Source organism: Meles meles, chromosome 11 (assembly GCF_922984935.1).
Source record: "Meles meles chromosome 11, mMelMel3.1 paternal haplotype, whole genome shotgun sequence".
NCBI lineage: Eukaryota > Metazoa > Chordata > Mammalia > Carnivora > Mustelidae > Meles > Meles meles.
In genome coordinates, this window is record NC_060076.1 from 8,678,852 (window position 1) to 8,695,421 (window position 16,570).

General features: G+C 49.2%; 1 protein-coding gene across 1 annotated transcript in view; it reads right to left on the reverse strand.

Moving 5' to 3' along the window:
- The window catches only part of MVB12B (multivesicular body subunit 12B), a 187,024-nt gene that overhangs the window by 74,850 nt on the left and 95,604 nt on the right, over positions 1-16,570 (reverse strand). Inside the window, exon 7 of the mRNA XM_046022416.1 lies at positions 5,852-5,946. Coding sequence (XP_045878372.1) covers positions 5,852-5,946 — 95 coding nt within the window. The remainder of the gene's footprint in view (positions 1-5,851; positions 5,947-16,570) is intronic.

Below are 16,570 nucleotides of genomic sequence, written 5' to 3' on the forward strand. Positions count from 1 at the left end.
AAGTATTAAGTTCACGTTCAATTTTCCAGGTGAGATTTTTTTTTTCCTAATTAAAGGATAGAAATAATGTAATCACTACAAAGGAAAATATGTTTGTAATTGTTTGGTGTGCTTCAGAGGACTTTTTCAATGATCACACTGTAAAACATACAGATTTTTTTTTCTTTTTGTAATAAGATGAAGAGCTGGTGGCAGACATTTTATCCAATTGGATGAAATATATAAATCATGAATTTCATAATACTGATAATTAAATGTCCATCTTCCAATTTAAATGAGGACTAGATTAAAACTGCATGGAGAAGGCTGATATTCAGAAATCATTAATTATTTTTAATTGCTTTGTGCTTTCCCGGTCTGATGTCAGAGTTACACACTGCTCGTACGCAGTTCTGTTTCAGAGGAAATCCTCCTCCTCTCTGTCCAAGTTGCTGTGAGCCAAGGCGAGGAGCCCATGGACTCAGGCTTGTCCGTGCTCACAGGCTTCCTGGCCAACATCTTGAAAGGAGATGGATTTTTAAGAAGGAACAGCTGTGGAGGGCAATAAAAGGGTTTTTCCAGCCATCAGAGAGAACACTGGAAAAAATGAAAAGATCGAGAAAGCTAAAGGCAGGGTGACCACACCCCTCTCCACCCCATCTGCTGGGGCAGTTCCAGGTTACCGCTTTGTCCGGGTACAAGTGGGAGCCCCTTTGACTCTCAAAAGGGATGGTGTGGGCAATCAATTCCACGGTCAGCCTAATGCTCCTGGATAAATGAAGGTATTAGCAAGGCAATCTGCCGACAGAGGAAAGGGAAGGGAAGCTGGACCCCTCGGCTCCCTGCACTGTGTTTCTGCCTTATGGCTCAACCTGCATTCATGGGCTATTCGAGATTTTTGGTTTCATTACATGCCAGTTCCAATGTGCATTTGCTTAATTTTACTATTTTATATTACTATGCCGGTATTTTCAAAAGGGAGAAAAATAGGTTCTTTGGAAAAAAATACTTCACTTAGAGATATAAATCAGTGGATAACAACAACAAAACAAAAGAATGGCACAGCGTGGTTTCCCAGACCTATGGTGTCCTGTTCATTAAGTGAAACCGCCCTAAGACAGATAGACATTCGTGCTTAGAAAAAGCGATCCTGGGCACCTTGTGATTGAGCTGCTCCATACGGGGAACCTCCGGCCTGGGTGCATCTTCCAGGTAGGACCGGAGGCCAGGGGGACCCGCATTCCTGATATCCCCCACATCTCCAGTCCCTAAGACATGTGACACCCAAGACCATTTGAGAAACATCTCATTCAACAGCCAAGCATGTTAGGGGTTCAAACACGAGCATATCCCTGATATGGGGGCACCTAGGCTGTCCTCCTCAAACCCAGTGAAAAGTGGCTGTTTTGTTGTCCACAGCCTTGTACGGGGCACTCTTTATGAGGAAGAATTCCATTAAAGGAAAAGCTAGGTTTGTTCCTAAGCAACCAGCTTTGTTTTAATCTCATCCATACAGAGATTGTCCTGATTCGGAACCAAATCCAGAATCCCCTTTGTGCAAAACCTCGCCCACAGCTGCACCCTCCTTTTCTATCCTGTATTTTTGCTCACTCTTACTTTTTCACTTCCATTTTCATTTGGTTACATGTATTTTTGGAGCTGCCTTGTATCTTTCTGGACCGGCTGGCCTAGAAATAAATGGTCAGACATCTAGACATCTAAAATAATTCTAGGGGGAACAGAAAGTATAGGAGGCTATCATTCAGGACTAAAGCAGAAGACTTTCCAGGACAGAAAAAATATATATATTTAAGATTTATTTATTTGAGAGACAGAAAAAGAGAGGGGGAGAGAGCGCGTGTGTGTGGGGAGGGGCAGAGGGAGAGATTCACAAACAGAATCTGCACGGAGTTTGGAGCCCGACATGGGGCTCGATCTCATGACCCTGAGATCACGACTTTAGCCGAAATCAAGAGTTGACTGCTTAACCAACTGAGCCACCCAGGCTTCCCCAGAACAGAGAAGATACTCTTTTTTTTTTTTTTTAATTAACATGTAATGTATTATATGCCCCAGGGGTACAGGTCTGTGAATCATCAGGCTTACACATTTCACAGCACTCACCGTAGTACATACCCTCCCCAACGGGACATTCTTAGGAAGAAAATGAACAGCTGCCGAGAAGCCTGACAAGGGCTCGCAGGAGTAGGGCTTTGGGGTAGAATCTAGAAAATCAACATGGCCCAAGGAGACACCTCCCAGGAGGTAAGGTCTTAAGGGGGACAAGCCAGTTCGAATGTTGCCAGGAAAGCGTGAACCCATGAGCTCCCATTTATCAGACACAAGGATTTAAAAAAAAAAAAAAAGTGGCTTGCCAACTCTAACACACATGGATAATAGTGAGCCAAACCAGGCACCTACCACTCGATTTCTATCTCCTCTTTCAAGGAAAACCACCCTCAAGCCTAATGAAAAGAACGAGATGGTGATGCGGGGTGTGAGGAACAAGACAGGCGAGGAGGCGGCCCCAGCAGCCGGGCTCCTGCACCCCATCTGCGTCTGTACCACCAGTGGTGTTAGACTGGTGGTCGGTGGTCTTTGGGGGACAGCAGTGGACAGGAGTACCAGCAACTGGACAACAGGGGAAAAAACCCCCATATTTTCAAAAAGGACCATAAGAAAATTATCGATCTGTGGCCTGGAAGTGATTTCCAATAGAATTCAGAAGAGGAATCAGGAGGCTTGGGAGCTCTGAGAAAAGGCGAGGTGATCGCGGGGCCCAGCATGGCTTACTAAGGGCATGCCAAATGAACTTTGGGTCTACACTTCTTCTTTTCTTTCTTTCTTTCTTTTTTTTTTTTTTTTTTAAGACTTATTTATTTGTTTGAGGGAGAGCAGGGGGAAGGTGGGAGAGAATCCTTGGAGCAGATTCTGTGCTGAGTGTGGAGCCCGATGCAGGGCTCGATCCCAGGACCCCAAGGATCGCGACCTCAGCCAAAACCAAGAGTTGTGCACGTAACTAACTGAGCTCCCCAGGCACGCCCAAACTTTTTATTATAAAAGTAACACCTGCCAGCATAGAGAAATGAGACACTGCAAAGAAGGGGAAAGAAAAGAGCAGGAAAGGCTGGTGAAAACCACTGTAAACACCTTCGGGAGTACCTTTCCAGACATTCCGATTTCTTCTTTAGGGGTGGGAGGGGGGTGGAGAGAGAGCATGTGTGCAAGCAGGGGGAAGAGCAGAGGGAGAGAGAAGATCTTAAGCAGACTCCATGTGGAGTACAGAGCCTGATGTGGGGCTCAATCCCATGACCCTGAGATCACGACCTAGGCAGAAATCAAGCTCGTCAGATCGCCTGCCACAGAGATCACAGGGGGCGTTCCTGGGCTAACGGCTCTCCTTCCCAGAAACAGCTCATGTGCGCCTCTGCGCGCTGGGGCCACAGTTCCTAGAGTCCCCTCCCCTTACTCCAGCAACTCTGAGCGCTGTCCCTCCCTTGGCACGCCTGACAGACACCAACAGTCTCTGTGCGGGGGACAGGGGAGGGGCTGGACTAACGGGCATGCCTTTGAGAAAACGCTGAAAAGTTAATATGACTTTAATAACCACACACACAAGTTAAGCGTGGGCTGCTCGCTTTTCCATTCACTTCGCCTAGAAATCTACTGATTTTCGGGAGGGCCTGCGCGTGAAGGGAGCCCTCGCTACACGTTTTCAGGAATGCACCAGAGCGCACCAGCAGTCTGCACGGAAGGTGGACCCCCGAAGCCTGTGGCAGCCGGGCACCAGGGCCGGTTCGGAACAGTCTGAGGCTTCGTTTCCTTATCGGCTGAGCTCCAGCCACCGTATGCTGGGCACCGGGCAAGGGCGAGGGCCTGGGGCACACTTCTGCCTTGACTGTTTTTGGAATCAACCCCTGAAACCTTAACTCTGCAATCCCAAACCGAGACGTGCCATTCTGTGCCAAACACTATTCATGCAGGGACGGGGTTGGGTGGGGGGGTAGGTGGTCTCTGTTCCCTTCCACCAGCACGGCTCGCAGGCAGGCAGCCGGTGGGGGGCGGGCAGGCTTCCCGGCTCAGCACGGTCGCCCGGTGCTGAGCTTGCAGGCCTTCTGGAGCTGGCGGGTCCTGTGGGCTCCTTCTGGCAGCCTTCCCACAAAGCAGCCTCGGACCGTGGTGGAGCAATTTGGTGCCGGCAGCCACGGAGGTGCTGGGGGCTGCCTGCTCCTGGGATGAGGGGGGACATGGGGGAGGGCAGCCTCCACTACCTCTGTTTGGAAGATAAAATCCGACCGACTGCCACTGACATAAATGTAACAGGAAGTTTCTGAATGGCTTCCCCTGTGTCTTGAGGCTGTTACCTTGGTGTTGCTAAACTCACGGCTGAAATGAGCCCAGACAACACCTCATCAAAGCTGCAGGGCAAGGGAGCAGCGGTCCAGAGGCAGACAGGAACATTCCTGCCAAACCAGAGGAGGTTTTGCTCTGTGGGTCCTTCTCTGCAGAAATGTCAACAGCTGGGAAAGGCATCAGAGAACCCAGGTAAGGCGGGGGGAGCCCAACACCGTGGCCGTGGCCGGAAAAAGGTTTGCGAGCGGGAGGAAAGAAGCATCGGCTTTGACTGAGGTTTCCTCCTGCGCATTCGGAACGGGGCCGCCCTGCTGGGTTTCACAGACCTGTTTTGCACCACTCTGCCTCAAAACATCTGGGGAAATAGCTTTTCTACAAAATAGGTCATCTTTCCACACTTGTTATGCTCCTTGTCAACTTCGCTGAAATAGCCACAGCACAAAAGAAATTCTCCCTGGAGGTGCTTTTCTGAGACGACGTGCTCCCTCTGCCCCTTCAGGAGCCAGGCTCCTGGAGGTAGGCCTGGCGCCCGGGCTTTAAGGACATCCCGGGTCTTCCCTTTCCCCCAATCCCGAAATGGAACAACTGGCTTTTGTTTATACTTCCAAACCTATTAGGGAGTGATCATAACAAGAGAAACTGATACTGACATGAATTATACCATTGTTCTATTTCATCTATTTAGTAACCCCAAGTTGCAATTTTTAGAAAAAAGATTACCTTTTAAATAACGGATTCATTATGGTACATGAATGAGTGCCATGTTCCCGTGTTCAAAACGTCACTCACCATTAAGGCCACGCGCTGGTAAGTGGCACCGATTTGCCACTTCCCCCTTAAATACAAACGCCCCTGACTGGAGGCCTAGGATCGTCGGAGGTGAGCTTACGGGTTTCCTGGGCTCTTAGCACGTCACCTGCGCTGCCAGGCACCCCGTGAGTCTCCACTCTGCCATCAGGCCTGTAAGTGTTTCCCTCCGTGGCAAAGGTGGAAAGACAAACTCGCACTGCTGAGGTCCTGGCCAAAGTACCACGATCCACTTCAAGGCCACGTTGAGAAATCACAGACCCTTATGATGGGGGTGGGAGGGGAGACAGCCAGCGTCCCTTCTGGCTGCAAACCTAGCTTCGGGAAATGAGAGGGGAGGCCAGACCTGGACACAGGCTGGTCAGTGGATTGGGCCTCAGCTCTGTGCCGCTCCAGAGACCCCATGGGAAACCCACCCTGGCTCTGGCAGGTGAACAATGCACACAGTATTCTCTGGAAACCTCCCTTCCAGCTCGTGAAATCCACACATTGTTTTTCATCATTAGTTTCCAAATGCGCTGAATGTCTGGCCCTTCTCTAAGTGCTGAGGTGACACAAAGGAAGGAAAGGGCTGATCTCTGCAGGGGACAGGCTCCTTGCAGGGTGAAAAGACAGGTAAGACAGATGCCATTCGAAGCCAGGAGACACGCAGAGGGGGGTGGTGCCTGGGACACAGACACCGTAGCTGGCCATGCACAGAGGTCCCACGTACCTGATATCGCATACAGATTGGAGTGCTGGTACTCATAGTCAGCCCGAGTGCTGTTCCTGCCTCGGAAGGTAGCAGGGAGCGTTAGTGAGATGTGCCTAAGAAAGAGACGGAGGAGAGAGGAGGTTACAGGGCGCACAGAGCACTCCCCAAGGCTCAGAAAGCACCCGCGCCACCACCAGTCTGCAGCAGCACAGAACAGGAGGAGGGGGTGCCCCCTGGAGTGCCCCCCAACACCTCGAAGCTCCCCCCCAAGGAAATCAGAAGCTTCCAGACATCAGCAACCACCTTCCTCAATCCCAAGAAGAACATCCAAGTGGAGGAAAAGGTTTCCCAAGCCTTATGGCATGTGTGAGCAACTTTGTCTAGATCTCTGTTCACTGGGCAAAATACACCAGCGGAAACAGAACACTTGACCCTGACCAGGAGCCTGGGCATGTTCTGCCATCTTGCTTCCACTGCCCATCCAATGGCTTTCATTCCTGTCCTGTAGGCCACTGAGAATAGGGCAATGAGCACTTTGTGAATGAAGGTCTTGAGTATTATTACTACCATGTGAATCCGGGAAAATGAACAACCACTGAGAATCAGAATGGCCTGCTCTCCTGAACTTCCGGGTCTGCGTGTTTGCCCTCTAGCAGGAGCACACAGTAGGTGCTCAGGAAATCACCTCAATTGGTCCAGCACTGGCTTTTTATGACACAGGTGTTGGCCAGTAAAGCTCAAGGTTCCCACAGAGCCCAAGTGAGTATTCAAGCAAAGTAAATAATCCATTTGGTGTGGTCATCAGCTGCCTTTAGCAAATGCAAAAAAGATTAAGATGATAGGAAATATATTTCAAACCCAACAGGTCTGGGAGAAAAAACAACAATAAGGCGTCTTACTGGTAGGCCTAGGGATTGGCTTGAATGAGCTCAGTAGCCCGAGTTTTGGCCGCACTCAGTCATTTCCAAAAGGGAAAAGACCGAGGAAGGGAGCATTTATGACAAAGTTTTCTGCTGTACATGTTGCCTTTTTCACACAACAAATGCATGACCTTCTAGGAAGGTACAGGCTCCCGGGAGGGAAGGTTCTCTAGGCAAGACCTGTTCCCACAGGGTCTCCTGGTGACAAGACGAGAACCAAAGGCTATAAAGGCATTTGGTTTGCTTGCTGTAGCATGAACACCGAGGCATATATCTGTGCCATGGAACAGCCTGGCTCAACCCGGCGGGTGGAGGGCTTTGCTGAGCACTGGCTAGACCAGGGCTAGCAGAAGAGGAGGTGGAACCAGCAGACCTAAGTGCAGGGAGACTCTGACGGAAGGGACCTGAGTGCCTGCTTTACTGACACTAACAAAGGATGCAGGGGTGCGCTCACTGAAGGAGCGCCCGGGTTACAGGGGATCGAGGGGTAGAAATAAAGCACCAGATGCAACAGGGCAGGTGCCTGGGTGCGAGGGAGCACAAGAGCTCCGAGAAAGGGGCCAGGGTTCTAGTGACACCTTGTCAGAGGAGGACACGGGTACAGATGGAGTAAGAGGGACTCACTGGATGGTCAGGGAAAGCCAACCCTCCGGCGCGGGGTCAGGGTACACACGGAAGCGAGGCTGGAAATGCTGGGGCCAGGTCGGAAGGGACCCCCACCACTGCCATGCTCCAAGACTGCATCCCCTCGGAGGAGAGTTCCTAACCGTTCCGCCCATCACAGCACAAACGAAGGCATCAGGGCTGCCAGGGCACTCGCTAACAATATAGAGTCACAGCCACGAGCCCGGGGAGCCCGGATCAGGGGGCCTGGGGAGCGGCCAGGAATCTATCTTTAACAGCTCCAGGAGTGACGCTGAAGACCAGCCAGGTTTGCGACCCTGGGAGGGTGAGGAGCAGCTGCAGGAGGGTTTTATACATTCGATCAACGCCTCTGACCACAGCACTGAGTCAGTGAAGCTGAGCACACAGAAGAATGAATTATGGACTGTGGCTGTGGTTGAGCGGAGCTAAAATGATGACAGGTGACCCCGCAGAGGGGGCCTGCCGTGTGCCAGGCCTCGGGGGAGGCTGAGCTCAGGCGGTCTCTTCTGGCTCCTTGCGCTCCTACAAGGGGAGCGCAGGGCCCAGCACACACTGAGGCCTGGAGGCCGTGGGTTGAGCAGTCGGTGTGGGAGATGGCGACAGCCCTGATGCGGGCCTTCTGAGCCCACGGCCCGCGGGACCGAGCTGGCCGCACATCCACAAAGCTGGCTTGGGCGGCTGCTGTTTTTGCACCCACCATACCAAGGGGGAGGGGGTTTCCAGAAGCCGGGGAAGAACTACGAGGCAGGGCTGCCATGCCTGAAGATTTCTAAGCCTTGAAAGCATTTTCAAAAGGCGCATCCACCCGAACTAAGGGCATCACACATCCGTGCAGTTCAGTGCCCCTGCCCCGCCAGAGGCTGGACGCATTCAGGAAGGCTCGGGGAGGAGGTGGGTGTTAGCGGACCTTTGGAAGCCGCGCAGACCTGGATGGCAAAGAGCCAAGCAGAAGCCCGAAGAGAAAAGAGGGTCAGCGCAGCCGTTCAGTGGTTAAAGAGGCTGAGAGTCTGACAGGAGAATATACAGATGGGGCCTGGTGTGTGTGGGGGCAGTGCAGAACAGGCAGGACCCCTGTGTGCACAGAGCTCACCCCACAGCAGGGTGGGGGAGGGCAGGAAAATAGCCACAGAGTTAAGGGAACACTTGCTTACAAAGGGGATCGAGCAGGAAGAGCTGTGTCTGGGGATAACAGAGGACTCCCGGCAGGGAGGACGGGAGGACGGGAGGACGGGGAGCAGAGCTCCAGACTCTGCAGTGAGTCTTCTACATGGCAGGGAGTCTGATGAAGGGAGGACCTGGCAGGAGGCTGGGGTGGCCGGAGCCTGAGGGCCAGGAGAGGGTGTGGCACCAGGCACAAAAGGGCTGTGAGGCCACAGCCCAGAGGGGGCCTGCATGAGCTCTGACTTGATCCAGGAGGATTTTAAAGCAGAGATGTGGAAAGATCCAATTTGCAGTTTTAAAAGATTGCCTGCCTATGGGAAGGTGAGGAAATAAAACGGCGATGCCATGGTAGACAGGAACAGAGCAGCAAATTACAGTGGGGATTCTCGTGAGACTGCAATTATTGAGCACTTACTGTGTGTAGACCCTTCCCAGTTCCTGCCAAAGTGTCCTACCGCAACCCTCTGAACAGTTTGGGGGAAACTGTGTGGTATACAGGACTTAAAAACAAAGGCTATACCAGAGAAACTAAGGTGCCTGGCTCCTTAGTTGCCCTGCCTGATGTGGACTCCCTGGTCTCAACTTTTCCTGCTTCTCTGGGACACCTGATCATGCCTGGCTGACATGCTCTGCAACCCACCCTACCCTGGCCAGCTGCTCTTACTTGCAGATGTCCTTTCTGGTCCCTCCTCCAACTTTTAAAAAGTTACTCTTTGGCAGGGTTCTGCTTGAGCTCTCCTCATTCCATATGCTTTCCCGAGGAAACCTCATCCCCAGGCTTTCCCTGACTTTAGCTGTGATCCCACACTAGCCCACCTTTCCCAACTGTCTCTTGCCCTGCTTACTTCTCCCTCTACCCAGAAGAGGGGAAAGTTCTGTAAATCTCTGAATATGCCATGTGATGTTCATGCCTTAGCTTGACTCTTTATCCAGGCTGTTCCCCTTCGTAGAATCTCCATTTCTTCCTTACCTACACTCCGAACACCTATTTATCCCTCAAGACCCCACCTAAGCACGCCTTCTTTGGTAGAACCTTTCCTGGGCTTGTTCTGGGCTCACCGGAGGCCTGCATGTCCCCTCTCTCCGGTTTGCACAAAATATTTGAAGCATCTGATACAAGCCTGTCTTCCTAACACGACTGTGACCTCCTCAAAATCAGGGCTGAAGCTCATCAAGTTGCACCCATTTTGTAGGATGATTTTTGACCTGGAGTGGATAGTGGTTGAGCACGTGTTGACCAAATCAAGTGCTGAACCTACTCCAATAAAACCTCTGGATCTTTTTGGTATAAACTGCCAGAGCGTCTATGACTCCATTTCTGCCCATGTGTGTGTTTGCCAATCAGACTCAAGCGGTCTCTACTACAGCAGGCATCCCACTCATCTCTGCCGTGGAAGAAAACAGGTATGATGTAAGAAGGGATCAGTGGTGATTGGGAATTTATGGGAGGTGGTGGGAGAGAGAAAAAGGGTTTCTGATCTCCTACAGACAATGTGTGGTTCATAGAGCACATGCAACGTTAACGGCGCATTCGAGTCGCACACCCGACTGTATCTTCAACAGTCATAGCTCAACAGGAACGCGGTGAGCAGAAATGAAGTCACCCCGGACTCCGGCTCCTCAGCTGCTACAGGATGGTATGATGCAGCATCCAGAGAGAAGAGAGGCCCCCGACCAGGGACAGCTTTAGGGAGAAGGGTTCCCTACATTGCAAAGAGCTGTTTTTCACTTCTGTTGTCTGGGCTCAGGAAGGAGGAAATGTGGGGTGGGAGGATGGAAAGTCACAGCAAAGCCTCGTGTAATGAGAATGGGCAGTTGGGGCCGAGGGGACAGATAACCTGTGGTTAAAGGGAAAGAGCAAGTCACCTGCTGAAGGAAAAGCGGCCCAGGGGCACTGCAGCGTCAGATTAGCCTGAAAGTGACAGATGACAGGAACCAGCGAGGCTCTGGTGATTGCAGAGTGAAAGGAGATTCTAGTTCCCCAGCAGAGGCTGGGTTGGGGGGGGGGGGACCTCATGCCAGGCACTGGGCTGGGTGCCTTCATGTACATGCGTTGCCTCATCCTCCCAGCAACCTTTTCCGACTGGAATAGTTAACTCCACTCGATAGAACGGGGAATGGGGCGGGGGGGGGGGGGGCGCTTCAGAGGGAAAGCTAACAAACAGAATGCTGGGAATTAGGGAAAAGGTTCATCCTCGTGTCCTCCGGGGGTAAATACTATTATCTGGAAGTTGCCCTACTGTATCATCTCGGCTCTCAGGTGTATAGAGCGAGGACTGCACGGTCCATCCCCAGACCCGTTTGAAAGTGATTACACCAAGGACTCAGCATCTTGGCCACTGACTGGCTTGATGATCGTGGCAGGACACAGTCCCTCTGATACCATGTCACCAAGGGAAAAGCAACAGAATGGGACACCCCACGGCCCAACCACACGCCCAGGGAGGGAGAGCAATGGTGGCCACGGTTAGCAGCACCGACCTTGGAGTCGGCCTGATGTAGGTTCGAGTCCCAGCACTGCCCCTGGGGGTTCCCCTCAGGGATGGCATGTTGCCCCCTCCTGCATACCTCATGACCAGGCCGAGCAGACGGCACAGAACCAGGCATGTAGTGCGCGTGTAGAAGCAGAATGTCCCTTATAATTTCCCATACAGCTCCTATTCTGATTCTTCCCACTCCGGTCATTATTTTAGTGTCCCACTGATGAGGGGCTCAGTCCAGGACCATGACAGAACCCACCAGTGCCCTCCCTCCACATTAGAACGAAATCCAAATGCCCTGTGGTTGGGAGGTCCTGCCAGCCCGTCCCTCCTCTCTGAGCTTGTCTTGTTCATGGTCCCTGCACTTACATCCTCCAACCTTACCAGCTCCCGCCCTCTCATTCCTGCCTCATGTCCTTTGTACTTGCTGTTCCCTCTGCCTTAAACCCTCTTCCTCCAGTTCTCCAGACTCTGGCTCCTCCCCCAGGCAGGCCCCCCCACCCCAGATGCCTGCTGGGGCACCTTGCCTCCAGCCGCTCTTACAACACCCCACTTTCCTCTCTACAGACCCTTCCCACTCTACAGGACTGTCCGATTTGTTCACAGGTCACCAGAACATGATCTACACTACACTTTCCGCCATGTCGCCAGTGCCTAGAACAGTGTCTTCCACACAGAGGAGACTTAAAATATGAGAGCCTGTAAGGTCACTTGATAGGTGATCTTATAGAATCTTGAATGAATGAGTGAATCCTACACTCACTTGTACTTTGACTTACATGAAAACTTCCCACTTGTCTCTTTCTCATCCCCAGGACAGGGCTGGTTAACTGGAAAATGCAGTTATTTCTGATTCCTGAGTATTTTTACATAAACAGTAAATACATTCATCATGGCATTGTTTACAAAGCCAAAAACGGGAATCAGATCTCGAACAAGAGGGGACTGCTTAAAAAATTACGGTACAACTGTCTGACGAAATATTTTAGTCACTCAAAACACTTCAGAAGACCAACAGCCAGAGCCCATGCCTATTACTGCAGCATCTAGCGAGAAGAGATACCAAATCCTCATTATCACACTTGAAGTTGTGATTGGTTAACCCAACACCTTGGCTTCTTTCCCACAGCCTAATTGTCTAAAGAGATGAAAGGAACATGCCATTCATGATGCTGGGTGTTGCTGGCAGAGGAAAGAAGGAGCCAGGTATTTCGGCAGACCATGGACCCGAGATGCCCAGCTCTTCTGAAGCACCCAGTCCAGAGGGTTCTAAGAACAAGTAGGTATTCCATGGCTTCTAGCCAAACTGAGTGCTCCAAGAAAGTGACTGCTGTTGGGGTCCCCTGGACAGCATGTTTGGCAAGGTTATATCAATGGGTTCCAAAGTCGCTGATTACTCCGTAAGCAGAGCCCTTGTTTTAGATTTTAGGAGAGTTCATAAAGATCACTAGCAGGCCAAGAGATAGACCCAAGGACTCAGGAAACCATCTCTAGGTAGGTAGGCACCTAGAGAGGAAGACTTTCTAGAACCATCCCCAGTAGGCCTTGGACCACTGGAACAAACTGACTGTCAGAGACCAACAATTTCTGCCACCTGACTTGAATGAGGACTTATTCTTCCAAAATCTGTCCGGTCACTGGAGAATTCCAACTGGAAGAGGGTGCACTGTACCAAGCTCTCCTCCCCATTCCCTATGCAGGGGACAGCCCAGGGGACAAAGGCCTGCCGGGCTGAGTAACCACCACTCTCTGCAGGAGGGACTGGCTGGTGTGGAACAAATAGGTCAGCGTCACACGGGCTGCTGACAACGTCTCTGGCTGAATAGATGCTGAGGGGAATTTCATTTTTCCCCCCAAGTCAGTTTTAGGCACCTTATTCAATTAAGCCACTAGCTGCAGACAGCTCCATAGGAAAGCCCTTCAGTTACAGAATACATTTTATTAGGTGACAATAGTTGCCAGGACAATTTATTTCCTTTGATGGGATTCTGCTTTTTCCTTGTTAATTTAAATCTGTATTTTCTAGTGCTGATTTCAGGTCTGTGTGAATTTTTAAAATGTTACCATTAATCTTCTGGACCCAGTGGCCACATAGAATGCAGCTGGCTCTGCCCAGGCAGTGGGGATGCCTGATGTCCTCTCAGACTGTCAGGGGGTAGTGTGGACGGAGTGGTGACCAGTAAGACAGAGGCAGACTCACAGTTAGAGACAGATGTCACTTTCAGGTCTCACCTTTTTTTTTTTTTTAAGGATTTATTTATTTGAGAGCGAGTGAGCACAGGAGTGGGGAGCAGGGGAGGGAGGGACCGAGGGAGAGGGAGGAAACAGGCCCCCCACTGAGCAGGGAGCCCAAAGCAGGGCTCCATCCCACAACCCTGAGATCATGACCTGAGCCGAAACCAAGAGTCAGACGCCTAACCGACTGAGCCACCCAGGCGCCCCAGAGTTTTTCAGAAGCTGCATGACTTGTGGGGTCATCACTCTGAGGTCTCCTTGCATACTTGTATGCTCCACATTGTTCTCAGTTTTAACTTCCCGTAAGGTAATTAAAGGTTAACACAAGCCACGTAAACACAAGCTCTTTGGAATCTTCCATTTTTAAAGATTAAGAAGTCCTAGACTCAAAGTTTTCAAACCACTACTGTAGGGCAGCCTGTTGAACCTGACTCTACAAAAGCCCAAGGTCTGAAGTTGGTGGGGTTGGGCTCAGAAGAGAAAGAACAAGAACAAAGGCTTGGTCTCCACAGCATCCACAGGATGCTTCATTAAAGAAAATGGTGCTCATGGAAAAAAGTTAATAAACTTCCACAAGTGGAAAAAAAGACAGAAGGACAAGACTTACTTGTTACGGCCAGGCAAGTAACTATTCTCAAGAATGTAGTTCGACTGCACCTGGTGGCTCAGTTGGTATGCACCTGCCTTTGGCTAGGGTCCCGATCCCGTGGTCCTGAGCTCCCCGCTCAGTGGGGAGGCTGCTTCTCCCTCTGGCCCTTCCCCCACCTCATTTTCTTTTTCTTTCTCTCTAACAAATAAAATCTTAAAAAAAAAAAAAAGAATTTAGTTTGAGAATAAAGTAGTCCAAGATAATTGAAGGTTTTGCTTTTCCCTAGTATTCATTTGCCTGAGCCCTGCGAGGGCACATGCAGGGCTATCAACTGTTTGTCGATACATATAAAGGGAAAAAAGAGCAGAGCAGGAATAAAAATACGAATGACCCACGAGATCAACAGAACTATCCTAGACAAGATGAAAGGAAGAGACAAAATTATTAAGTCTGGAAGGCCTAGGGTTTGATAATCTCCACTTAAATGCATCTTGATTTAACAGACACAGCATGGCGGGAAGGCAACAGTGCCTGGACAGCCAGCCAGGAAAGAGGAGCCCAGTGTCTGGCTGTTTGAACTGGAACATGATGTTCCTCACACGAAAGCCACCTCACGGCTCCCCGACAAGCCTGGGAGTCCCTCTTCTGACTAGCAGCAACCAAATCCTTTGAGAATGTAAACTTGTGTTTGGGGGACAGAGCGGGTGTGAGTGGCAGACTGCTTCAAGAGAGGAACATTATCCCCAAATAATGAGCAACGACATTTGTTTATTCACTCTCACTGGTACAAAGAACCAATAGTTGAAAAAAAATCAAATCAGGTGGATTAAGTGATACACATCCTTGAAAAACCAAGACTGGATGATTTGTTGGGCCAGTGACGGCTCTGGCCAGCCTCCTGTCACTGAGACCTTACAAAAGCCAAGGTGAACAGAGAAAGGTGATGAAGAATTAGAAAATTTTCGACCCAATAATGACCACCTAAGTGAGATGGGGGGATAACTCACATACCCTGCCTTTTGGCCAATACCCAGTCTAAATACATCCTTTTGCTGGTCTATAAAAAAATGTCATACGATAAGATAAGAACATTAGCTTTAAAAAAAAGAATTTACTATAGGATATAGAGAAATTTATCTGCATTAGAAATAACACAGAAATAAAATTCCAAAAGAACTAAATCAATAGTATCATGGAAAAGCCCCCCAAGATTTTCTAGAACATAGAGAAAGAAAGAACCAAGCAATGAGGAGAAAAATTACGATAAACACAGAGAACTAACCTGAATATTCTAGGTGTTAGAAAGAAACCACAATAATTAAAAAGAAGTAACAATCAGAAAAAGAAGTTTACAGTCTGTCTAATTAAAAAACAACAATAACGACTCCATATTATAGAGTCAATAGGGTTTTCAACATTCCAACAAAATCAATAAAGAGACTCATGGCTAAATAAATACGGATATCCAGACTCCCAATTTCAAGACTTAGTGTAAAGCTGCAATAATCAATATGGTGTGGTATTAGGGCATAAAGACAGACATCCAGGTCAATGCTATAGAAGGGACAGTCCAGAAATAGATCTACGTATACATGACCAATCGATTTTCAACAAAAGGTACCAAGACAATTCAAGGGGAAATGGGTAATCTTTCCAACAAATGGTGTTGGAACGCCTGGAGATCCACATGTAAATAAATGAACCTTGACGCTTACCTCACACCATATATAAAATGACCCAAAATGTTCACAGAACTGTTTTTTAGAAAAGAGGAAAGAGAAAGGGTAAATTATTAAGTCTGGAAGTCCTAGTATTTCATTTTTTATTTCAATACATCTTAACTTCATAGGCAGAGCATGGCCTCTTCTAGAAGAAAACAGAGGGGAAGATCTTTGTGACCTTAGGCTTGGCAAAAATTTCTTAAATAAGACACAAAAAACCACAAACCATACAAGGAAAAAGAAGATCAATCAACTGGACTTCACAAACACTTAAAACTCTTGTTCTGGGGTGCCTGGGTGGCTCAGTGGGTTAAAGCCTCTGCCTTCGGCTCAGGTCATGGTCCCAGGGTCCTGGGATCGAGCCCCACATTGGGCTCTCTGCTCCGCGGGGAGCCTGCTTCCTCTTCTCTCTCTGCCTGCGTCTCTGCCTAGTTGTGATTTCTCTCTGTCAAATAAATAAAATATAAAAAAAAACAAACAAAACTCTTGTTCTTTAGAAGGTCTATCACATAAATGAAAAGATAACCCACAGACCTGAAGAAGTTATCTGTAAACACATACCCAATTTATAGCCAGCATTTAGACAGAACTCTTAAAACTTAATAGAAAAAAAAAGGTCCAATTTAAAGAAATGGCTAAAAGATCAGAACAGACTCTTCACTAAAGAAAATGTATGAATGGTCAATTAGCCCATGAAAAGATATTCAACATCACTGGTCATTAGGGAGGTGACATTGAAGCCATTGTCTGATGCCAACATGTGTCTAGAATGACAAAAATTGCCCAAAATATCAATTGTGGGCAAGGTTGAGGAATAGATGGAACTCTTGTGCATTGCTGGTGGGAAGGTAAAATGGTACAACCACTGCAGGAAATAGCAGTTGCTTAGAAAATTTAACACATCTTACCACTGGAGCCAGCCATTACACTTCTTGGTTTTTACCCAAGAGGAATGAAAGCGTAGGTCTACACAAAGATCTGTACAC